This window comes from Bombus fervidus, chromosome 3 (assembly GCF_041682495.2).
Source record: "Bombus fervidus isolate BK054 chromosome 3, iyBomFerv1, whole genome shotgun sequence".
Taxonomy (NCBI): domain Eukaryota; kingdom Metazoa; phylum Arthropoda; class Insecta; order Hymenoptera; family Apidae; genus Bombus; species Bombus fervidus.
The window spans coordinates 3,016,325-3,043,080 of NC_091519.1; the positions used below are offsets into that span (position 1 = coordinate 3,016,325).

At 38.5% G+C, this 26,756-nt stretch overlaps 1 protein-coding gene and 1 long non-coding RNA gene across 3 annotated transcripts in view; both read left to right on the plus strand.

Moving 5' to 3' along the window:
* The first annotated feature begins 988 nt into the window (after positions 1 to 988).
* The window catches only part of Phlpp (PH domain leucine-rich repeat protein phosphatase), an 85,315-nt gene continuing 59,547 nt past the window's right edge, over positions 989 to 26,756 (plus strand). The window contains exons 1-3 of one of the 2 annotated variants that reach the window (XM_072000728.1): positions 989 to 1,834; positions 5,446 to 7,555; positions 24,276 to 24,429. In XM_072000728.1, the coding sequence (XP_071856829.1) occupies positions 5,657 to 7,555; positions 24,276 to 24,429 (2,053 nt within the window). In that variant the 5' untranslated portion in view covers positions 989 to 1,834; positions 5,446 to 5,656. The remainder of the gene's footprint in view (positions 1,835 to 5,445; positions 7,556 to 24,275; positions 24,430 to 26,756) is intronic. The other variant, XM_072000727.1, reaches the window with a different exon arrangement.
* On the plus strand, positions 10,699 to 12,674 carry LOC139985642 (uncharacterized). The gene is made up of 3 exons (XR_011799461.1): positions 10,699 to 10,886; positions 10,982 to 11,065; positions 11,143 to 12,674. It is a non-coding gene; the product is annotated as an uncharacterized lncRNA (long non-coding RNA).

The following is a 26,756-nucleotide window of genomic DNA, read 5'->3' on the forward strand; positions in this document are numbered from 1 at the left end:
GGATCGATGTCATTTTATTTGGTCGAGTGCCAAGATGTGCTCGAAAGCAGCAGAGCTTACCTCGAAGAACCTTCATTTGAATTGGCAATGGTAGAAATGGGAAATGAGGTGATCTTTAAGTAATCAACTATTAAAGGGTGGATGTTGGTCGAGCAAAGTTATTGATTTTTAATAACTAGAATGCGGCTTTTTATGCATTTATACGAAATTAGGAAGTGAAGAAATACGCAGAACGATAATGGTAATACGCAAAAGTACTGTCTCCGTGGCAAATCTCTCTAACTGTAACTGGTACAAAATGCAACATTATGTAAACATAGGAAAAAAAAACACGAGCATCGTGAAAAACGTGTCTCTGCAAAGGTCAAAAGCAAACTTTTCAACAGTTCCATCTTGCACCCCATTTCTCTCAAAAGCAAACCACGTTAAATAATCGACATATCAAACTCGATCGTCGATGCATTCCTCGGTGTCGATGAACCAAAATCGACGCGTCATTCGAGGAACATCGTTCAGGTGAAACGGGGCCAAAATTAATTCGAGGCATTGGAACGGAAAGAAAAGTGTATCAAGGGACGGAAGTGCATCATTCTTCTGCAATGGTTCCCCAGAACGAGGGTCGACAGCTGGAAGAATCGTCTCCCTTCTCCTCTTTCTCGTAAACCACGTGAAACGAGCACGTGGAAAAGAGAGGAGACTCTTTCCATCTCCCAAACTCTCTCTCTCTCCCCCCCTCTCTCTCTCTCTCTCTCTCTCTCTCTTTCCTATTTCTCTCTGTCCTTCGTCCGATGCACCTCTTCTTCGTACTTTCAGATTCCCCCCTCCTATTAGTCTTTTTTTTCATCTCTTACTCCCTTAATCCATCGTTCGTCCTCCTCTAGCGCGTTAGCCTCCCCTCTTCCGTGTTTCATTGTCCCTTTCCCTTTCTTTGTTCAACCAGTGGACGTTGTACGAACATCGTACAACGTGGTCAACAGGTAGAAGAGACAGACAGGTGGCCGGGCGATATATTCATGATGTCGACGACGATCCTGAAAGCTGGCCAGTGGCCGCGATCGTTCGCTACGTACGCCCGTGTCGTGACTCGTGTCGTTCCAAAGTATTTTAGATCGCGAGTTCCAAAGTTTAGTTGGTGACGTTGGATATGGATTGGTTTTGTGACGATAGTGAATCTTTCGATAAAATTATGTATATGTGATGTTTTCATAATTGCGAGTTTTGAATTTTAATTGGCCAGGATAGTGAATCCTTGAATAGGAAATTCGATGCAATTAGACGTGTGCTTTTTGAGATCGGTTAAGGATTGTGAAAGTATTACGTTAATGAGTGTTTCGAATTTTGATCAATGACTGGTTGATGATGGGTTGATTTTGTAACGCCTTTATATGTTGTCTTTTATAACCAGCTTTTATAACGTAGTGGTACTTGGACGTATTTACGTAGAGATTACTGGAGGTTGCGAGGTTGATTAGTAATTAGGTGACGCGTACGATAATCGGTATCGTGACGTATGTAATTAAGTTCGATCGATGACGTCGACTCAGGCAATTGCTAGTGCTGTTATGTAATTAGGTGCTGTTGACACTTGATGCGACAATCTGAACATCAAGAAAAACCTTAAACACCCTACATAGTAATCTGTTGCCTCTAACGAGATTTTGAAACACTTGCGAATCGACGATGATGAAAGATTGAACATCAACGGTGAGATTTTTTCTTGCATCCTTGCTGACTGTGAAAGTGGAACGAAGTGCGTTTCGAGTGTCTTTTGTTATCAGAAGAGCACGAGCAGGTGGAGTTGCTTTGTGTGCCGGCTAGTACAGACGATGTAAGTGTTGATCGATATTTGTGTCAAGTATTTTGCATTCTGAATGAACGTATGAAAGAAATCCTAGTCTCGTATGAAGGCTAGCTTCGTTCGTTAGCTCGATCGTGCTCCATGTTATTTAGTATTCCATGCGTGTGTGGATGCGTCATGTTGGTACTTCCACATGCCCGGAATCGTTCGACGTTGACATAAGGAATTCTTAATTTCTTTCCTTGCTTACGACGGTTGGACGAAAACTACGTATGTAAACTTTGTACCAAGACTTGGTAGCACGAGTTTCAAATATTACTTTAGAATACCAAACGATTTAAAATGTTGTATTGTTAAACAAGTTGTATGTCGTAAGATTAACTTGTATTCGAAAGTATATTTTGTGCAATCTAAATAGGCAATGCACTCCCTTTCGTCACTTTCATCCGATGACGAGAGTATTATAATTATGACAAGAATTATAAAGAAAATGAGAGGATAATTAAAATTTGATTTACTAATCTACTTTTGTTCGATGATGATGTGATTGCATCCTCTTTTCAATCGAGATATCGACGGAGCTTTCAATTCATTCGCGAAGAATGGAAATAATAGAAATCAGATGAATATTACGTATTGACTTTCGTAATGAATGCATGAAAATTCAAGGCATTCGTTTATTAACGCACATAATTATTACTTCACATGAACATTCCTCCATGAATTTCTCGTATTAAAGGACTTGAACTGCATATTAAAGCAAATTCAAAATTCGTGCTTTGCATTAACCGTGTCGTAGAATTATGATTGCATCAGTAAACAAAAATATTCTTTAATACAAACGTCGTTTCTTCGTCGTTTCTTCACAAATTTACAATTTTCAAACAATCAAAAATACACAATGGATACATTTTACTTTTTAGCAGAAAATTCCAATTTTTTAACAAATTTCACTTCCATTCGCGTATCCAATCCAATTTCATTAACTCAATTAAAATTTCTAAGCAAAACTCTACGACGATATGGATTTGCATAAATATCCGCTGTTTCGTTTTCGCAAATCGACTATACTTTGCTTCATTGGTTCGTTCGAAACAAAATTGATCTCGAAGATCCGTCGATGCACAGCCGATGTAGTCGACGACAATGAATCGATAATGAATTCTACAACGCATTAGAACGATACGATGGGAAATATTTGTTCGATAATATTTGAAACTGCGATACTGCGGTGGCTGTTCAAACACGCGCAAACATGGAACTAGAATTATCGCTCTCGAGTCTTCATGTTTGTTAAATCGAGAGTAATCCTGCGTATCAACGAATTTAATGATATTAAGGGATTGAGATAAGAAGATTCTCTGATGGACTTCGTTAAACCGATGAAAAATACGAGAATTCGATAAAATAGAGATTCAATCGTTTATCTCGCTAATGTGCGTTGAAGATGAGGCAAATGGAATCCTCCAGAAAATAATTTTGTATAATTCTGTATTTTTAGAGATAGAACACTAAATGAAATTAAGGTATATTTAATGTCAGATTTGCCGATCATATCAGTTTACTTGTACTTATTTGTCCTTACTAGAACAATATAATTGCATATAATTGTTACATTTACATTCTAATAGGAATATAATTTATTTGATTTTTTTTTTATATTTTTCTATTCAGCTTTTTTCTTCAATTTGTTCATTAAATAGATTCCACTTTTTCCGAAAAGGGAATTTTCATTGACTTTTTAAACTCTACACGAAAGAAACTTATCGGGAGGCAAAGCAATTGTCGACGTTTCATCCGAGGAAGTATTTCCACGAGAAGACGGTATGAAATTAGCGTTTCACATCCAACAATTGAAATTAATGGCTGACTATGCTCGAGCAATAAGTTTCCTCGAATACAGACAGTCATTCTCCCGGCATGGGAACAATGGTAATTCGTGTCATTGTCTTCTAAGTATTTATCAAATCGCCGTAGCTCAGTTGAATCGCGGGAAAAAAGGACGCAACGAGAGGAATTCTCTTGTTCTTCGTACAGAAGAAACTTCTTAAAACCGCAGACTGTGTTTGTTTCTCGTTCCCCTTAGGTTAGGGGCGTTTTTCTCCGTGTCTCGTTAACGCTGAAATACAGTGACTCATGAAAGTACTTGAACATGTACCATAAGAAAGTTTTGTGAATACGTTACTTGCGTTATGCGAAACTTTTTACAGCTTCGTTAGTGCTGTAATGAGTAGGCTGCGGATGTTTATCTTACCACATTTGTATATCGAGGCTTATTAATATAATAAATAACTGACTATTTAAATATTTCTATGATTTTTACGAAGTGTATTTTTACAATAAATACGTACATTCTTCAATCTATCTTAAACTTTACCAGTATAAACACGATACCCTTACCTTATTATGGCGCTATTTCAGAATGTTTTACAGAGCATACTATACGGTAAATGTAGAACAGCGTGCAACGTGGAATACGTTTTTGTCGATGTATCTAGAGAGAAATTGCTTGCAGACGAGCCAGAAGAGAACTCGAAAAAAAAAGAAAACTCTTCAGATGTCGCTTAACCTTTCGCGTTTCCAATTAAACAGAGACCAATCGACGAAACTTGGCTTCGTCGTTCTTTCAACATCGCGGATCGAGCGATTCCTTTGTTCCCGTTGATGTCGATTCCTCGGTTCTTCGTTAAGAATTGTCGTCGCAAGATTTTTCTTCTTTCATACTTTCCTCGTTGATATTGTATAAGGTATATGATACAACAAACCAGTATCATTTTTATCAGACGTGTTTTATAATACCGAAAGCTACGCTACGACGCTACGATGCAAAATCGTAGTTTCGATATTTTTGTGATTAATTATAAATTTTCCTTGCTGCACGAACAAAATCGACATCAGTTATACTAGATCGATTTTTCTCATTTTCTTCGTGATATCGGTGACCAGAAGCGTCGATCGTATCTTCGGAAAATTACATTTCACACAATTGCCCGAAATACAGATACATATATGTACATATAACCGGGAAATAGTGCAAGGCGCACAGAAGGGAACGGCGAAGGAAACGTGTCGAGCTTGCTCGTTCAAATCACGTATCTTGCTTTCTATTTATCTATCGTCGGGCCCACCGACAGGGATTCGTTTATCGCCGCATCCGCAAATTTATACTAGCTTCAAGGACACTCGCCCTATCTATCTCTACGTCAGTGTTACGAATCGTAGAATATTCTCGATTGAATCGTGCCATATTCAAAAGTTTCGTATCAGGAAGCTGGGCGGAAATTTTTCTTTGATATGAAATTTCATGTATTCATGACTCAATGCGTCTCTATATTGGAAGTGACGTGTTGTCGTCGAAATTTAGTTCGTTCTTGCAGAAATTTTAAATATAAATATGACTCAAAAAATAATGATAGAAATTCGTCCTCGCTAACATTCAATAATTAATCATTCCCATTGAAATTTATAATTTTATACTATAGTAAATACTTAATTACATATCACTTATAATTAACATACTATTGAACATACAATTGACAGAATATTTAAAACAAAAGACGTTTAAGGTAGAAGCTTTGCTCTTTAATTATTTCAAACACTGCAACCGATTCATTCTATTCTTTCAGATAGAATATTTCAATATCAAGAGACACTCGCATAAAGGCCATTCGTCAACACCACTCACTCCGACAAAGCCCATCCTACGACCATGAAGCGCGATTCAGGACCACCGAGACATCCCTTCAGAATCAAACAATCCAGCCCATAACTCGGTTAATCAATCACAAGATACTGTCTTAATCTCATTATCCAGTAGAGTCAACCTCCCATACAATAGAGGAATGATCCGCAATCAAAATGGTGATAGCGAGCGGATCCCCAGGCAGTACTGCGTCAAACAAGCTTAGGAGATCCCGCAGATTGTCTTCGACTAGGGGACTGAAGGTTCGACTAAACGCAAACACAGCCAACCAACCGATTCCCCAGCAAGATCTGAATCAGAAGCTCGGTCTGTGCCCGATAGTTAGTCGAAACGTGGTCGATACAAAAGGTAAGGCATCGATCAATTGGGAACTGAACGAGAGAATCAGCCTGAGCAGTGGATCCAGTCCAGGGCTGGAGGTTCGGCCGGACGCGAAGAAAGGAATAGAATTGAGTGGAAATCGGAAGAAGCCGGAGACCAACGGCAGACAGGTGATGGTCGATAAGCAAGAGCGCCGAGAGAATGGGAAAATCGGCAAGACGAGTCTACAGTTCATGAACGTATCGGGATTTCAGCCGGAGGCGGAGAAGAGACGGAAAGACTCGTGGTCGATCGATGTGGACGTGATCGAGCGTCCAGGGGCGGAGGAGGAAGAAGAGAACGTGATCAAAAGCGATTCGAAGTATGAAATAGGAATCCCCAGCAAGGGGACCGCTGGGTCCAGAAAATCGACGAAGCAGAGGCGACAGCTGTCTTCTGGGACCAAGTCGCAGAAGTGCGGGAAAAACGACGAACACGAGAGCGTAAATGGGAAGTGGGGCAGGAAAAAGGTTGACAAAACTAACGACTCGATCTCCAAGAGACTGGAGGTGATTCACGAACTGAACCAGAAGATCCTAGCGAACTACGAGCGATTTCAGCAGAAATCTAGGATCAAGAATCATTTGAAAGAGGCGAAGGATACTCTGTCTAAAAGTACCTCGAAAGAGCAGAGTGGCAGATGTCGATCGTCCTTGAAGGAAGAAAAGGAGCCGCGAAAAGAGGAGTACGTATACGCGGAAGCCAGACGAAAGGGAAGAACAAAAACAGAATGCGTAATTCAGAGATCGTGTCAAGATCTGTTGACGCAGCGAAAGCTAGACATCGACAAGTTCACCTTCTCCAAGGATCACTGCGAGAAATTGACTGTCTCGAAGGATCATAGACTGGACGCGCTGGACAAGAAACGATCGACGAAAACGCTGTCGAAATCGAGAATCCTTCGCGATAATGAGAACTTCATCATGGCTCCGAAACCGGGTTTCTGCGAGATCAACGACGATAAGGATAGGCGGACGGCTACGAGGACCGAATACGGTAGTAGATCAATACAAAACGAGGAAAGGAAGAGTGTTTTTTACCCGATCGAGGACGACGATGGTCAGGAAGAGTCGAAAAGGCACGTAGACGGTACGATCAACGATGACACCGATTGTCTAGGGAACTCCAGATTGTATCCAGAAACCTACAGCGATCGGTCTAACGAAACGAGAATCGAGTTGGCAAACGGAGACGATCGAGGTGGGACGAGCACGTCGAAAGAGGCGATAGATCGAGACGAAACGGAGACCGAGCGTGCGGCTGGAATCGATCAGACTGATGATAGGTCTCGAGAGGAGAAACGTAGCCAGGCTATCGATCAGACGACTCACAAGATTCTGGAAAATCTCGACGAGACTATCGATAAATTTGATCGTGAAAAAATAGAAGGAGGAACAACTACGGTCGAGGACTCGAGGAACGAAGAGAAGAAAAAGAGGGACAGCTTCGATGACTTTATGCAAAACAGTAGCGGCTCGTTGTCGGAGCTGACCAACTCGAAAGTGGCCGGACTCCAAGAGACCTTTAATTCCTCTTGGGACTCCGGTGTCGGTGTAGATGTCACCGGCGGAAGTGGTTGGGTCAGGATACACACCGGGATCGAGAGCAGCCTCGTCTATCTCACTCTGGATACCACCGCTAGAGACGTCTGCAGGGACATGCTGTTAGGCGACGACTTGTCTCTGTTTATACAGGTAAGCGGCCCCGAACTTCCGCGGCTAATTATTCATTTGATTTACGACGCAAAGGTTGCGCGACCGCTCGGGTTAACGAGAGGGGCAGACATGCTAATGAGGAACTGGTACGACGACGGAGTTGTCGACGTCTTTGCGACGTCGTTGGATAATGTTTACTCGAAATTGAAATGTTTTTTCTTTTTCTTTTCTTCTTTTTTGTTTGGTTTGGAAGTTGAACCAAGTCAGAAGAAGATGAGGACGGTTTGATTCGTCTGAGGTAAAAAAGTTGGCGAGTTGTTAAGAGGAGTTCGTTTCTCAGTAATTTGGATGCTTTTTAAACGAAGTTCGGACGTTTTTGAAGCTGAGTCACGCAGTATTTCACACTAGGAATATTTTCAAAGCGGTCTTACCTCAAAACAAATTTAGATGCTAAAGAATTATCGCAACGTTTTGAATTGCAGACTAAAAAATCGTACGGTAAAAATCTCGCTAACCATACACAACAATGTGCTTCGCTTGCATGTAGCCGAAATTCCATAAAAAATTCCAATCACACGCGCAAGCAATAATAGATAATGGTATCGCGTTACGTTCTTAAAAAAATGTAAGGAAAGAATATGACAGGCCGTGAAGTGAGAATGTTGAAGCTCGGGTTAGAGGAAACGTGATAAAAAAGCGCGATTTAAGAAGGGGAAGCGAAGGCGTGGGTGGCAAGAAGAAAAATGAAAGGAATTGAAAAAAGGAACGATATCTACAGTTAAGAACCCAGAGAAGGAGACGTGAAAAAGGAGAAAAATACGGGGGAAAAAATGCGGAGGGGTTTCAACGGAATATCACCGCGGGCTTTATCGCGTGCTCGAGCATTAACGACGTCTGCGACAGCGGGCGGACCGGAAATCCTGGCACACCGCAAGATCTCTCTGAAGGGATCTGAGCGAGGCGATTTCGTTTCGTCGTCCTTAGAAAGGGTAAAGAGTTATCGTTTCCTTTTGATGAAAGAGAGATAAGCGTAGCTTATGTGTGTATGTATGTACGATGTGCAACGTTACACGTTCTTAGTCATAGGGCGGAATCGAGGGGTGAAAGTAATTTTGATATTTGAGAACTATGAACGAGGAGGAACTTTTGAATGTCTGATGCAAATAAGTGAATGGAACATTTAGAGATTTCAGAATTTTAGCTCTAATATTTTTACAGATGAACAAGACACAGAATCAATAACATTCCTTGGAAGCTGTCAATAGCGTTTTGTTCACGCGTTCTGTAAACTGTCCTTTTGGAAGTTTTAGTAGTTTGAATAATTTAATAATTTTAATAACGAAATTTGTCGACTCAAGCTTTCGAGTAGTTAAAACAATCGAGAATTTTGCGTCATTTTAATATTGTTTGTATAAGACAAAGCTGTACTGTATAAAATTTCTTGTACTTTCATTGTTTAAACAAAATTTGATGTTAACAGTATTTACAGTAATTAATCGATGTATATTCTTGTAAAATGTAGATTTTTCATTTGGAGGCATAATGCTTGAAACAGAGATAATATTTGTAAACCAAAGTTGATTCGAGTTGCTTTTATTAACCTTCTTTTTGTACATTTGTCGAGTAATATGTATATTGGAAACGTGATCGTTCCGAATCTCCGATACTCAATAATATCGTCTGCCTGCATTTTAGGTCACGTTAAACCAGATATTGAGTAAACTTAAAGAACCAGTGAGACGTTCAGAAAGGCGTCTCATTGTAAGAACTGTAACGGCAAACTCACTGAAACGTACTTACATTACATCTTAACCCAAAATCGATATCTTTCGGTCGCTATCTCTTTCAATCTTTTTCAATTATTAGAAATATCTCTCTCTTAAAATAAAAGCTCAAAAAATCGATAAAATACTCTTCTGCACTTCCGTTCGAGGCAATTCTTTGCTTTCAATCCTTCTGAAGAGCATCGTGCATTGTTTCGCGTAATAAAACAGGCCACCTCTTTGATACACAGAAACAAAGGTGACATTAGATCAGCTAAGGGAGTCACTTTCAACTTAACTCGCTATTCTCATCCGGGCAAACCGATTTCGCGTGTACGTTTCACCCGAACTTTCCTTCCGACCCTTTGCCCGATGCTGTATAATGAGTAGGACGCAAGCTGGCTTCTCAAAGATAACGAGGTACGCGCCAATAATCAAAGGGGGTTCAGACTTAAATAGCAGGCGTGCCTCTTAAAAGAAACCCCCCAGCTGAGTACTGTCGGCTACTTCAAGTCAAACTCGCTGCCTACGTTTGTACAGACGGCCGCAATAACGATGAATTTTCGTGTTTTTGTCTCATCTGTTCTTCTTCTATCTATAGCACATATCTATGCGACGGATATACTTCCATGGGGACCCCGTCGCCAAAGTATGGTGACGCTCTTCTTGTTCGAGTTAATTAAATACACGATATTATATATAGGATATACAACATAAAAATATTAAAAATACATTATACCATACTTTTTATTAACTAATATTCTGGATAATATATTACATTATTCTATATCGCATGGTATTCGTTAAAACATTCCAAACACATTTGGGGTGATTTTGGGCACTTCGAACAATAGTTACAGACTCCGTCGTCGCTACTCTTCTCACTTTCTGACTCACGCTACTGATTCATGCTGTTTACTGAACATTTTGAGGATGAAAAAATCACTGATGTACGTCTCACAAGTATGCTTCTCGACTAAATGAAAGATCTGAGATATCTGCCATGAAATCCCTCGGAATACTTCAACTGGAAAGCTTATCGCTTTCTCCATTTCAGAAATAAATAAACAATGAATCGAAGGTGATAAACGATGAATTATATCCTGCTTGTCGCTCTATTTACATTCTGCGTACCGGCGGTCGGATTTGGGCCCCGCAGGAAACTTGGCCGAATCACGCTGGGCGACGAACGTGTTAAGACTGTTACGTCATACTGAAAAAATCAAAACGATCTCTGACTCTCTCAGTTCTTGTTGTGTATGATATTTATATTTGAAGACCAGGAAGAATACGAAAATATCTTTATCGAGAAAATTAAATATCAATATTCTAGTCAGTTAGTAAGTTAAAAGAGGCTTAAACTCGAACGAGTCTTAAAGCTGTCTACATTATAGTATAGGAAAGCTTACATATATCATGTCTAATCGATGACGTATGATCAAACTTTGGTATCTCGATAACGTCTTTAGCTTCCACGAGAAATTCATTAGAGTAGGGAACGGTATGCGAACGACTTTCCCGGGCAGCTGTTGCGTTTGAGAGCACCGTTGAAACAGGTGTCCCCGATCTGAGAAACTATGGCAAGGAAGTCAGGCAGTTCGTAACACGTGAGTGACCGGTTCATGCTTCGAACAGGTGTTTAATTACATAAGGGGCGAACAAGTTCACACGGGTTTACGTATCCGTCTCACTCGAATTCCAGCAATTTGTCGCAACTAGAAGGACTTTCGAGAATTCATCTAGTTCTGAAGTGTAAAAAATAGCAAAGATAAGAAAATAATGTCAAGTACGTATTTGATTTATAAAATCTTTTTTTTTTTCTCTGTTATACAATATGTACAATTTACGAAACACTTGTTCCAGGAAACGAATCTTAATATGGAAGCAAATTCCTTCGTTAAATTTTATATCTTCGCACATGCACATTTTTATATAATTTGTACAAATTAAATCAAAAACAATCAAATTATTCCCACTTATTCCAACAATTATTCCACTTTGATGAAACAATTAGCGTAAAATTAGTCGCGCGCAACTAATATATGAATTTAATCATTCGAAGCGTGAACGCGTATCCGTCGGACGAATATTTCGCGCCGATTTCTCCAACTATCACAATATTTCCATCGGAAACGCTTTCTCGTTTAAATTGTTGCTCGTCGATGTTATGGACGAGCGTGTAATCAATAGAAACACGCGATTAAGCTCGAATCGCGATTCATTGCAACGGATTTGGCTTCGTTCGCATGAAATCACGTTCTATCTCTTGTCAAATATATACCAGTAAGCCTGATCCGTTCCACTCGCTCAAAAACGCGTTACTTTTTAATTCATTTAATTTTACCTCGAATTTAACCAGCAAATAAAACAATTTTCTATACTTTCTTGAAGAGAGTCGTGCTTAAATGAACTGCAAATGTATTTAGAATATTTTCAACATTAAGTACTTACGCGAAAAATTTTAATTTTGCAGAGATAAACTAATAAACAATGAATATTTTTGAAATACCTCGGTTTTCATCGAAGCTTCATTTCGTTCAGTTTGAAAAATGATCGATACCTTGTTTATGAACGTGGATTTACGTGGCAACCGTCGAACATATTTTAACTGAAATTGATCACGGCATTGTTTGAGATTATTTTTTACGATTGATCGTTGATAAATTAGTTGCGATAGTGAAAATATGCGTGTAAAAGGTATAAACGTATACGTACCGGAGTTTCTAATCTGTGCAGTCGTATATAAACGTTTGTGTGCTTCTGTGCGCTAACGGTCTTAATTAGTATAATTACGGACATATTAATGTTAGCTAAGTTTCCTGATGGATAAAATAGTGTACACGTTAATATATGCTAATTATTGATCATAGCGATCAGAAACGTAATATTACGCGCCAGTTTCTTTGAAAGCCTCTATAAACAAGCAAACATTGTGTTATTGCAAATTTATTAGCGTCTCAATTATTGTTACATAAATTCCAGAATATATTATTAAGAAATATATACGTTCATTTATTAGAAAGAATTTCCTAAAATTTCTAAAAATATTTTAATGAGATAACTGATGAAATATACGAAATTGTAATTTCTATAGAAACCCTATGAATACCTATATTCGAAATTAACGTAAGATTTTGATATCAGAAACCTGTAATTCATAGAATGTCAGGCCTTGAAGGCAAATCTTGTCAGAGCTTGACACGTCAAGCTCATCTGTTAATACGTAGGAACAATGTGCACAATGGGGAATACTACGCTATGGCAGATACGAGTTACGTCTTTGATTGTGACTTTAATACGAACAGTCATTATACGTCCTGCCCTTGAAAGGCTTGTTAAATCAAGGATCATAATAGAATAGAATAGATTTATGTAAAATATTACGTTTAATTAATGTCAAAGAGTAAATATCATTTCTAAATTATTTCTCATTAAATTCTCAATACATTAATGACAAGAAATCAATTCTTTCCAAATTTCATACTTTCTAAATTCTGAATTTTACAATCTCTATCGAGGACAGCGAAAACTACAGGGAGAACAAAATTTCTAAAAAAAAAAAAAAAAAACTGTTCTTTATGCAATATTGCATGTTACATAACACAGATTTCGACCGAAAATATTATCTAGAACGAGAAACACTTTGAAACAATATCGTAACAGCCGTTTGTAATTGCACAGAGAGTAAAAATTATATTTCGACGGTCGTTAACATTTAAAATATCGAGTTGAAAGCTCGTTCCGGTAGCGAGTTTCGGGCGCATATCGCAATTAAAAAATCGCTAAAAGTGTTCGTACACCGCGTACGTTCAGTGTTGAACCGATTCTGCATTATTTTCTATGACGATATAATTCGTATTCTGCCGGTTCCAGCAAATGGAACGAAATTTCGCACGCAAAACGCCATAAGCTGATACAGGGCAATTCGTTTTTCCGGCTTAAAATGACAGCATACATTGAACAAATAAAGGAAATAAAGTCGACCTGTAAAAAACCAAAGGTATAAAGCAAAAAACGATTATAGAAAGTATTGATGGTAAAATATTTGTAAAGTATATTTTAAAAACAACAAAATGCATGAATCACGGGAATTCTGTAAAATAATCATTCAAAATATTAATCTTGAGAATGAATGTGAAATCCAGCCAGAAATCTAATAACTAATATAAAACTTCAAAACTATGCTCTCTATCTTCTGCCATTCACCTTAATTCCAACGTAATCAGCTGTCCGATGAGAACATTCCTTGCTAATTCAGACGGCAGGGAAGACCTTTCATCCGTCTTCGTGTAAAGAACGAACCTACGCTTCGACGGAAACAAGAAATGAGAAGGACGCTTTTCAACGCTTAATCCGGATAACAAATGATCTTAAAAATATCCGAGCCCCGTCGTCGGCTCTTCAGCGTCAGGAAAATTCCAGACGAATGCTCGATTCAGATTCTGCCGCGAGATTGAAAGCGGTTCATTTAAGTATCCGCCACGGGATAGACCGATGGTTAAATGGGGAACCATACCGCCCGTTTCATTCCACTATTTTCGCTGGTGAAATCCCGATAATTATTAAATCTTCTCGTGGCCGTGTTTTGTGCCGCAGATAAAAAGAACCCGACGAATCCCCGTTAAGAAACGGCGATGATGCGACTAAAAGCGGATAAATGTGGTATGCTTCGATGTTGCTCGATATTTCTGGTTTTCCTTCGTCGAAATCTTATTATATGTAATTTTATTATATTAAAAAATTGTTGAAGTAATTACTCTACATCTTTTCTTTTGTATATCCGTGACATGGAGACCGCTGTTACGAAGAGAATAGAATTTAGCGAAACAAAAAATTCAAAATAAGAAAAGGTCCATGTTATTGTGCCTTTAAATATAAATTTTGTTTTGGGTTACAAGGTCTAGAAACGAACGATCTGTAAACAGTTTTCTATTGCTGTTTCTTGTAGCCTTCAGCTAGAGCTACACACCAAAGTTAACTTTTTGGTAATATCCTTTGCTATAAATATATGAACCTGCTCCCTATAATTCTTCCTATTGTATTGTAACACTGTAAGAGTGAGGATCTGGATCAGCATGCGCTATACCTATACATATTTCAATATATCTTTTTATTACAAATTCATCCACTCGTTCCTCTATCAGTCAGTGGCGGATGAATATTAACCTTCGTAGACCAGATGAATCGGTTCCTTCGATCGTTTAGTTATAGAATTATCGAGCATATTATTGCGCAGAACGAAACGATGGAAATAAATTTTTCGCGTACAACGAATAAAGGATGAGCTTAATATTATCGTTCTCTGATATTATGCTGAGATATATGTATTAGAGTTATTATTTATTGTTCGCAAGCTAATTCTTCGTACGAGAAATAAAAGAAGATCGTGCTTAAAAAATACCTGACAGGATCCTAAAGTCCAGCGAATCCAAATTCAAACGTGATACAGCACCTACGGCAAAACTCAGCTGAATTCGGGTTAACGAGCAGCTCGATTATCGATAATCCAGAGGGATCCTCGAATATTTCCATGGACCAAAAAATTAACAGCGAACATCTTCCAATTAACCGTCCCCATATCTCGAAATCCATTTTTCGTTATCGGCAGCTTCATTACCGCGCATTAGATCACGCCATGTTACGCTACTCGTTGCTCGTCCGATACTGTTTAATTAATCCAATAAAAATCGGCGTGACTGTCGCGAGTTTTCGCGAATGACGCTTTGGAAGAATTTCTTTGTTTCGTCGCAATTTCAGCTTGAAAAAAACAGAAGAAAAAAGACGTGTAGAAATCGGATTCGTCGAAAGTTTTTGCGAGTCGTCTCGTCCCCAGCATTCATCAGTCTCGATATTATTTCAACGTAAAACACGTAATAAATTTTCCACCACTTTTTCGTCGTTTCTTTTCGCGTTCCTCCACTAAGAGGATTAAAGGATCACGATTAGAGCATTTTCAGGCGTTGCAATCCTTTTCAACTCTCCCCTTCCCTCTTTCTTTCTATTTTTTATTTTTTTCTTTTTTTCTGTCACAATACGCCTGCTGGAAACAGTACCACGAAATTTTCGCGAGTTTTGATCCGTACACAAACGAATCGACAATGAAAGTTCGCAGCTATGCTACAAAAGAGCGATTACACGATTTACCCGTGCTCATGCCACCCTTTTGAAGGCCAAACAAGTTCCAGGGATGTGTAGTAGCGGAGGGTTTTTGAGGGAATTTGTGTACATTCGAGTTTAGAGATTAATGTCGAGTGGATCGTGATAGCAAAGAACGGAGATTTTAATTCGTTTTGCAAATGAATGAGAAAAAAAAATGAGAAAATAAAAGATGGAAATAAAAAGTGGAATTTTGTTGACGCGTTATAGTAAAGGGTAGAATATTTGATAGCGTTTTCAGTTCATTTTCCACGTGTCATTTAATGTTAGATATATGTATTATTAGCTTATATCAGCTCCATTTTTTCGCCCGGAAAATATATTTTCCCAGGAGAAACTTATTTGCGAACAAATCGCAATCCAAAATCTACGCAAGGAATTTCGTTTTGTGTAACCGTATATCTTCCAAACTTTGTATTCTACAAACAAACAAAAAAAAAGCTAAGTAAATAAATCGAAAATGGGAAGTAAAAAAAGGGAAAAAGCAAAAGGAGAAAAAAGTAGCAGTTTCAGCCCATAAAGTTCGGGGAAAAAAGAGCAGAGAAATTGGACGTACGATTTCCCGGGGAAGTGGATTTGAGTGTAAAGTCGAAAACGACGAATTCGCGCTGCGGCTCGGTCATGCCATAAATAAATATAAACTGCGGCCGTGTCCAGCTTAGAGCTTTCATAAAAATCGTAAAGTTGCCGGACACCTGGCCAAGCGTAAAGTGCTTTTTGACGAAGCGATCGTGGCTTTATCGCGGACCATTAAACGGAATATTCCTTCGTTCCTTTCTCTCTCCAGCACTCTTTTCCTTTTCTTTTGTCGATGTTAGCCATATAAAAAGGGTTGAATAGACTGGGAAACAGGGTGTAGCTTCGTTCCTGTGCAGCAGCAATCGTTAAATAACGACTCGCCCGTAAAGAGTACTCGTTAAACGCGACAGCTCGTAAATTGTTGCTCGCGAACAAGGTAGCATCCAAGTTTTTATTTAGCTCTCTATAAAGGGAAGATATATCTTCGCCATTTTTAAATGGAAAAATTGTCGTTGGAAGAAGTTCAATGAAAAAATACGTTTTCTTTATTGCTACATGTGGCAAGTTAGGATACAAAAAAAAAACAAAAAAAAAGAAATTGAATATATTCAACTTTGATTTTTTAACAAACGAACCAACAATTTTTTGTAATGAACTCTGTGCTTTCTGTAGAAAATAAAAAGTCACACAATTGGAAGAGCATTTGCAGTTCTACGATCATTTATTCAACTATAATGCAAATCTGAAATTATCCCGTTATAATTTATCTACACCCAACGAATTTTAAAAACACTGTTTCGAAGTATTTCGTATTTTCGAAACGAACGAAATTACCGCGATAAATTGTCTACATATACATAAACGATGGATGCTCATAATGAGTTTTGTTAATTACATGCAAGTCTCTGGGGACAACAAGTAGCCCAGTTTCTCTCTTGTGAATCGATAACGTCATTTCTATCGAACAAAAATAAAGCTCTGATAGGTTGACGAGAATTTTCAACCTGAATTCGACCCTAAAAATGTTACACATATAAAACATGTAAAACGTATGAACATATATTTTATAGTGCGTCACAATTCTATACATAAACTTATATAGAGATACTGAGACGATACTTTTAATGGAAACAATGGCTTATTTTCCTCAGAGAGCTCCATATGTCCATGAAGGTGGTAAAGAAAATTTCGCAACCCATTTGTTTTCGTTCGCAAGGAAAGTCTCGGAGATATCAGGCGGTAGCTTGATCGCTTCCGGAGGACAATACGTTTCCGAGCTGACAGAAAGATCGTCTGGTGGAATCGAATCGATTGATAAGCGATCGACTGATAGAATAGCGACGCCTTTCTAGAGAAAATCGCTTACGATATTTCGCTGGCTTTGCAGATGAGATTGCTCGAGAACGGAGCTTCTTGCGCGTCCAATCTTTTGAGAGGATCTTATTTCCAACTTATATATGGTAGTTTCAGAGGAACGTCGCTAATACGACGGTGGACGTGCTAACAGATTCAGAAACTTGTATTTATTTGTTTTTAATCAACGCTGCCAATTTCAGACCGTAAAACAGTCAATCTCGTTGCTTTTCCAACAAATCGCGTATGTTAATGAATTTCTGTGTCACGAATCCTCAGTATCTGCTCATCGATTCTCATTTCTACAAACATTAACAGCGTCCCATTAGAATCGAAACTTCGTAAACTTGCGAATAAGAGAAGCCAACTGCAGCTACAACTTCGTCGCTACAAATTTACTTAACACTGCCACTACTGACTGCCACGTTCGTCAATACATGACCGGCCACGATTTCTCCTGTGACGCCACTGTGACGCCAACCACGCGAGAGACCAGGCCGCACTGCGGAACCGATGAGGTGATGACGAAAATAAAAATGTGATGACAATGTATGTCGCCGAAGCAAAGTGCCTAATGAACCCTCGATATCCCAACGGTCTTTTCGCCAAATGATCGAGAACGCCTAACAAACGCGTGGATAGTGGGGATATCGAGGGATGACAAAGAAAAAGAATCAGATTCCGCCGAAAGTCAAGTTGTAAGAGCTTCAGTCTTGAAAGGTCGCGCCTAGAGTTCAGAAGCAAATCGTAGCCAGTGAAAAAGAAGTGTTAATAAATAAATTCTCCTTTTTTTATTTTTTTATTTTTTATTTTTATCCTTTATTTACATTTTCAATTCCCTTTTTTTATTTTTTTATTTGGTGACCGGAGCGCTTGAACTTCTTACAATTGTCAAAATTGAATGAAAATTGATAGTTAGGGCATTTTGAATATAACCGATAAATAGAAGATACTTTGAAATAAAAAGTGCCCCATTGAACACATTGAAAACATTTTTATTAGAACATCAATTTAAAAAAATGAAAAGAAATCTTGCATCTAACGGAGCACTGTGTTTACACCCGTATCTTTGAGGGGCAATCTACGAATATTATTATAAACACACCTTAGAAAATAATCGTAAATGCTGCTTTATAATATGATTGAAGTTAGTGAAGTATAAACATACCTTACTATTATATATAGAATGAGCAAATACTGTTTACTAACATCTTCTACGCATTTCGACAATATATTCTGGACGGTTTGTTTACGACGAATGCGAATGGTTTGTTGAAAGAAACGAAGCCTTGTTATAATATGTCGCTATCAACTATTACCAAGGTGCCGCGGTGGTCACCCGTGACCACCAAGATAAACGGTCTATTGCGGAAGAATGTTGTCTTACGTCATCAATTTATTATTATTTTGTCATTATATGTGTTACGACCGTTCGCGGAGAGACGCGGTCGCGAGGAAAACGCGCGAGCGAGAGGCGTAAATTCTCGCTACGATTCGTATATTAGTCGTTCCCCTGTTTCGATTAAGATAACAGAGGTGGTTCGATGAATTTAACACTGTATTAATATAGCTTGTACATTTAACAATAAATAATATAATAATAAAGCGTGAGAAATTATTTAGCGATAAATACGGTTAATGCGTCACAGAAATTCGACTCGACTTTTTGATATTTCTCGATATTCGGTAGACTTGGCGACTTTATTCGTCAGACCTCTCGATATATGCAGTTAGAATTTTCAAAAGAGACTGATTGCCCTTAGAGCAATTCTTTGTCTTCTCTCGGAGACGACCCCCAATACGCTCGGGTCACGCCACCTTTTTTGTGTGCATGAAATAACGGACCGAAATCGACGTTTCTGGAACTCGCTGCTTGGTGACGACAATGCGCTCGTCGATACATTGTATATATTTCGTCGGGCAGGTACGACGATCTGTCTGCGACGCTGTAGGACCGCGAGCGACGGTTAGGAATACGACCTTTACTAAGCCTCGTGGCGTAACAATATGCTTTGAATAAAAAAAATACTGTCGTGGCGTCCTGAGCGAAACATGTGATTTCGACGTGGCCTTCAAAGTGTTAATAGCGCTTTAATCATTTCCTTCGAACAAAACGAGGCCCTTTTATAGAAACTCCGAAATATGGCCAGCTTTTCTGATTTCCTCTAAATGGAGAGGATGCGCAGGAAGTCACATTGGATGGCGGAACTTACGCCAAAGGAAATAATCTCGAAGATATTGCAGCGGCCGACCCACTGTCTCTCTGTAGACGCCATTTATGTACATTGTACACTGTACACGCGTCTGTTCGTACTTCTTGGTGACATTTACACGGCATTGCCTGCGTTATTAACCGTTGTTTCATCATCGGGTTTGACATTTAGTCGGCAACCTCGTTTTTGCGCTTCCGAGTAACTCGTGAATTTAATTTATTTGCATCGCGGTACGAATGTTGAACGTTTCGGAAAATTGAAACGATTAATCTTTAACAATTTTAATAGGGAGGAAATTTTCGTTGAACGAGTTCTCGCACGGATTGTAAAATCATCGGCATAGTGATTGGATATAATGGTACTGAAATTCGAAATTAGTTTATAAGACATAGATTTATCGCTTGATTTAATTAATTATTTATAAAGTATAATTTTCTTTTTTTTTTTTTAATCACATCGAAAATGTATCGAATGTAAATGTAAAATATATGTTCTAAAATGAATCGAACATGCAAGAAAAATCCAAGCTACATACACCGTTTGATCGCTTTGAAAAACGAAAAAACAAAAAAAAAATGTTATCCCTTAATTTTTTACTTCGTTTTGAAAACCCGTGCCGTCCAACGAAATTCGCGCCAATAAATCTAGACCTAGCCATATTTCGCCAAAATGAATCCGGAATCCCGATACTGCGAACGTTTCCGTCGAAACAAAAACTAAACGACGTAATTCTACGTGGCGAGTAATTGCAGAGCGATCCACGAAACATACGTACTTTCGTGTTGAACACGTGTTAATGTTCGAAATCGTAATGGAAAAACGTGGCGCAGTAACGGAATATTTTAATTACGCTGAACGAAACGACGTTCGGTGTAACATTCGCGGTCGATTATTTTTTAATAATCCAACGAATAAACTTTCTCGAGATATTTCCATATTAAAAAATAGAAATTATTACCTGCGACGGAATTATTTCTTCTTTTTTTTTTTTTTTTGCTTTTATGAGTGGGAAGCAAGAAATAGAGATTACCGATGAGACGTTTAATCACGGATTTATTGTTATTTACGAAGGCTGAAGATTTGCGCAATAAATAATTGTTTAAGTATTTTTGTGGACGATAGAGAACAATGGCGACAACTTGCATTCACTAATCTAGAACTATGTGAGCTGAAAGTAAACTCAAGTTAACATTCATCTTAGATACAAACTGTCTTCGTTTTATGGGATCCATAATTTTGATATTGTAAGACAGCAGATTAAATCTTAAATTGATTTATCGCAACTCACGTCGCTTGTATTCTGACCACAAGATGAATTAATCTTCAAAATTGCCAGAACCGCTCGATATATCTTAACAAGCTTGAACCAGCTTTCTCCACATTTCCAATTACCCGAGACAATCAACTAAACGTACTCAAAAAAAAGAAAGTAGAAGTTTCTAGGAAAAATGCATCGATTTACAGAGGAATCAAAGAGGAAGGCAAAAACTTGAAAGAAGGAACGTCTAGGAAAAAGACGATTAAACTCGTCGCTATGTAATGCAAAATGATCAAACTTCCGAGGAAGTTTGGCTGATTGCAGGTAAAAAAAACTGTTTGGTCAAAGCTGGACTTTTTCCAAGGAGAACCAGAAACTTCTCGATTGACGCGACGCTGAAAACTCCTTTCGACCATCCGACGAAGCGGTTTCTTATGAGAACCTTGTCTTACAGGCGGTTCTGGATCGAAAACTTTACAACTCGTCGCCTGGATGCTTGAAGCATCAAACCAAACCCGCAAAAATGGTGATTTCGAGGGGTGAAGATACTAAAACTACTTGCGGTGTTTGGTAGAATTATAAGAATGTTTCTCTATTACGAGTCACTGCTCGCATTAATACATTCGCTACCGTTGACGTGAATTCACGTCATTTCGAATTCTGTTTTCGGTTGCCACCGATGCGTATTCGCGTCATTTTAGATTCTGTTTTTGGTTTCCGCTGACATGAATTCGCGTCATTGCGTAAAATTTTTTTCAATTGCCGCCAAATTATCATATTTAACGATTTTCGGCATATCTTTCACCTTAAAAAGGAATTTCCACGCAATGGAAATTGAGATAATTTTACGATATTCCGCAATACAGTTAATCCCCTACGCAGTTGGTCAAAGAATGCAAATTGATTGTTAATTTATTGGCTTTACTTCGCTACACAATGTACCGTATACTATCCAGTGTTTCAATACCTCAACGCGCTTTTTGTTGGAATTCCCTATTCTATACACATAGACAGTTATACACATCGTATGAGCGGGAAATCCCATCCGCAGCTTCTTCGCTACGGATTTAGAAGAAACGAGGGCGGAAGATAAAATAAGAGACATATATTTTTCAGTTATCGTGGCTGGATGAAAAAGGCGGGCCCATTTGCAACAGAAATTCAGCGGTTAGGGCAAGTGGTTGTAAATAATGAAATCGTGATATAATAAAACAATACTTTTAAATTCAGTCGCGTTTTGATAACAGAATTTTGTGGCTGTCAGCCCTGAACTTATGGAAATTGTAGGCAGCGTCTAGCCAAGGCTCTAGCGTCAGAACCATCAGCCGCGAATCTGCTAACATCAAAAATGTTTCCATCAGTTCGGAACATTCCCTACCAACATTTCACATTGGTATCCTTTTGGTGTTTCGAATTGGAATCCTTAAAATTTCGTGACCGCGTTATCGTTCCCTATTGGTCGATAACGCGTTTCGATCGTGAGTAGCGATCGCTGAGCCATGGATTACTGGCAATTTCGATCCCGTTGCCCGGCCACAGGAAGTAGTAAAACGGAAATCGTAAACAGCAGCGCGCGGCACGATGCTGCAGTTCGAATTGGGATTGTTCGAAAGGTTTGGCGTTCGAATTGGATGTTTAATGGGTTTTCGATCGACGCGAGTGGATACTGGGCGTTTGAGAATTTGATAATGTCAGAGCGAATGTGACGACAGGTTGTTTATGTTATTTTGATGAAGAGTTTCGTTACTAGAATTTTATGACGAGGCGAACGAACGAGTGAATTCGTTGGTGCACGATTCTCTCGTCATGCTTATTAGGAAAATTAATATTAAGCAATTGATTAAATATAGAACTCGATACTTTAACGTACAAATGTATATTTTCTGCTCGCGTCGATAATTGTTAGAGATAAATGTGGTGACACATGGTTATAGGACGAAGCGAAGCGAGAGCGACTCATGTCGTTGTTTTGCCTCGGGACATCGACACCGCCTTGACGCATGAAACGCAATGATAAACAAACTCCGGGCAAAACAATGTCGCCTCTACGTGCAACCTTCGATGAAACGTGAATTCGAATTTTCTGACTCTCCCTCGACCAGTGTAAATAAGCGGACACGAGCGCGAGCGCTAGTTAGTTACGAATAATACGAGTAATCATTTGGTAGGCGATTATCACGACACGAAAGCATTTACGAGTCTTTGTCGAGTATCTACAAGCGATTTACTTCAGCGGAATAAAATCTCCTGTAAGGACGTTTATCGACGTTATCAGTTATTTAAGAAATTGATTTGAAATACATTGGACGATTGCAACAGCAAGCATCCTGATTATTTCTGTAATCAATATAGCCAAATCTCCATACCACATCCGCCACATAGATTTCAAATTTAACTGGCTATTATTTTATATTCTCGTTAAAAAAAAGTTCTCGGGTGGAAAAAGGGCAACTGAAATTTCAAACGAAACAAAATCGTTGAAATTTGAAAGATGTCGAAGTAACGAGTAATAAAATAACACGTGTTCGTTACAATACCATTTGGTCTCGGTTTTCAAACAAAAGCACACACCCTTTGTTATTAGCAACGAGTTAACGAACTAATCACAAACTACTCCGGGAATAAAAGAGTTCAGTCATCCGTCTGTTATGTAAGTTTTGATGTACCGCACCGTAGTTATCATTAGTGTTCTCAAACTAACGTACGAATCGAGCGCGTGGTGAAATCCGACCACGTCATGTTGAAATGTTTTTTAATTACCGAAGATGAAAGGAAAGCGCAGCTTCGATCCGGAAAATTCACGGCCGTGGAATATCGCGAGCTTTCGAATAACATCGCAGGCCTCGTTGTCGAAATTAAGATGGAACGTGGCCAGCTAGCGCGTTCGGCTTAATTAAGTTAGGAAGATTTACGCGGAAACACGCGAAAACTCGTTCGTTCGTGACGAAACGCTGCGACGTTGCCAGACCGAGGGCAAATGAAAAATACCAGCCGAAATTTCCTTTCTTCCTCTCTTTTTTAAACAGCTCCTATCCATCGTATTTATCTCTGCATATAGTTTTTCGCAAGCTTCGATATTTGAACTACGAGGAAATAAAGTTAATCAATTCTACCGTGTACACTGCACTGTTCAAAAATATCTGGATATTTTATTATTTTTTGATAGAATGTAATTTAATTAAAAAAATTGTAAATGAGAAGATTCAGGACGATTTTATTATTTACCAGAGCTATGATAAAACTTTTTAAATTTTATTATGGAGCAATAACTATCGTTTAAAGAATTTATCATCTTCGACGTGTTTATTTTGCTACCCATAAGAAACGTTACTTACGATTTCTCCTTTCCACAAGGAATTATCCGCTTTTATGCTACAAATTTCACTTCATCCTTTACAAACGATATTACGTTTCTTTTTATGTAAGCTAGATCAGAGATTGTATTTGCCGCACGAGCCGATAATAAGATCCATTAAGAGATTACGCTCGTTTTTCAGTACGGAGGCGAGTCCGGAAGGAGATTGGCTTCTCACGAGAAACCACTCGAAATACAGGACCAATTTCTTCAAAAGCTCGGCTACCAGGACGTATCCAGGCGGTCAAGACTCGGCGTCGATCCTGAATTACGACACCTCATCGCGTTCCACGTGGGTGAGTGTGATTTATTCTATTCTACGAGCTGGTCTCTTGCTTCGGCGTTGTTTCGTGTCCACTTATCGTGGACCGTACGCGTTTCATTTCGATTTTTCTTGTTAGGCTCGATGTTCTTTCGTGTCTACCAACGGTTCGGTTAGGATCGAAATGGAGGCACTTTCGTTCGAATTTGTTAGACTGCTGAGATTCTGGGAATAGTATAGTTAATTTGTTACCCGTATATTAATCATTCAATTTCTATTTAAAAAACTGAATCAGTTAGTTTTTATATTCAAGTAACGTAAGTTTAAAAAATCTTCCATTATTATATTTAAAAAAGAAAGAAGCTCGTTAAAATATCCCGGTCGTTTCAACGTAAATCACGGGTGCAATCTTTCATCTCTGTCAGTGCAACGTCGAACGATGTAGGTTCGTGTCGGTCCTCATTTGCAGCCAGCACATTCTCGACCACGACAGGGGAACACGGACCATGTAACGAAATTTCACGTGCAGCGACACCCTCGAAAATGCCATAGGCCCGTCCTTTTATTGAACACGACGCCTCTCAGGCAACTTGGCGAACGTAGGTTATCGCGCTTCTGATATTGCTCGTGTAGTGACACTTGTTTTCGATCGATTCTTTCACATATTCTCGGCTTCCGAATTTTTGCTACATCAAAGAGTTCAAAGAAATTTAGCAAGTTTTTATGTTTACTGTAAGTCCCAGTTAACGTTAGAACGAATGATCTTTAACGAGTACCTATGTAAATATTTTATACACAAATATACGTAATACATTCCTGGATAATAAAGCAAGCGGTATGTAATATATTTATGCATTATGCACACATTAAGATTGAAAAATTGGAAGGCCGTAGCAGGATCAATATCAATTTTGCTATGATCAGTCTACAATGTGGATTAAATGAATAAATTACAGTGAGCTTGAACGAACGTTTAAGGTGTAAATGAGAAGTTGAAAGATAATGGAGTTGTTAATTAAAAATTTAATAACATTAAATCCGAAAGCTCTTTAACGAGAATGATGATATTTAACTGCAACGTCAGCGGCCAGAAACCGAGAGATTCTGGTGGACAATGTAATTAATTTAAATGAGTTTGACGAAGCTTGATGAAATTGCATAAAAATTCGTGATGAGATTAAATAAAATTACCCATTATATCCTTATAATTATTTGTAAAAAGAGATTATATGAAAACTACGAAAGAACACGATAAGTCGTTTTTCCCCGCTAGTTACAAGAAGTGAACAGTTTTAATGTCTCACTTTATTTATGAGCGATGCGAAACACACGCGAATGAAAGGTTAAATATCGAAATGACATGTTTTTGTAACGAGCCCTGATTAAGGAGCTCGGTATAATAGACGTAGTATCAATCAATCATTTGCTAGACGCGTAATTGCGCACTAACTATACGGATACTGGAAAATTCTGGTGACTGTACCTACAATTCGGACGATATAGAACATTTTCTCAGGCGATTAGCTTAATTAATTAATTTGATGCATCGCGATCGATTCGTATTATTTTATATACTTTGGAAAAAATGCAACGGATATATCTTTCAGTGGCGTCAATTCGCAACAGTTATAGTTAAATTAAAATTTATAAGCACAATTATAATTTCAGTTTATCTTCTTTTATTATCAACATATTGATTGTCCAAATCCAAATTCTGTTTGCCACCTTTTATTCTGCTTGAAAGAGATGAAGAGTTACATGTATTCCTCAACGTAGTATCGATTCAACTTCCATTTAGTATCAATTACAACCTGACCCTATTATAATTTAACCACAATTTCATCCTAATTTCTCTCCCAGGTCTTACTCTATCTCAGTTTGACGAAAGCAATTCTACATTCTAATATTCCGTTTTTGTACTTAATCTAGTAATTGAAGAAGATAAGGTAACTCTTTCAAATTTGAGATATTTCATCGTGTTATGCCTGTTCACCGCTATATATCATTTTCAGAATTTTCGGCTAACGATTTAAGCGTTTGGTCGTTAAAGGGCTAAAAAACAAAAACACGATGCGAATTACATTCTTCTGCTGTGGTCTCCAATTACTGGTCAATCGTCAATTTTCAATTGCCAGCTCTCAACCGTAGTTCCTTTCATCCGTTCAATCGTCCTGTCATCGGTTTCCATTTCGCAATTTCGCGCTCAAAATTAAAATAATTACATCGTGAACACGTTTTCACCGTTTCGCTTCTCGTTCTCGCAATTAAAACGAAATACACACAGCGAACGACCGAACGGACGTCGTCGAAACTTTGGGGACAATCGAGAGCCGATCAATCGACACAATCAATTTTATGAAC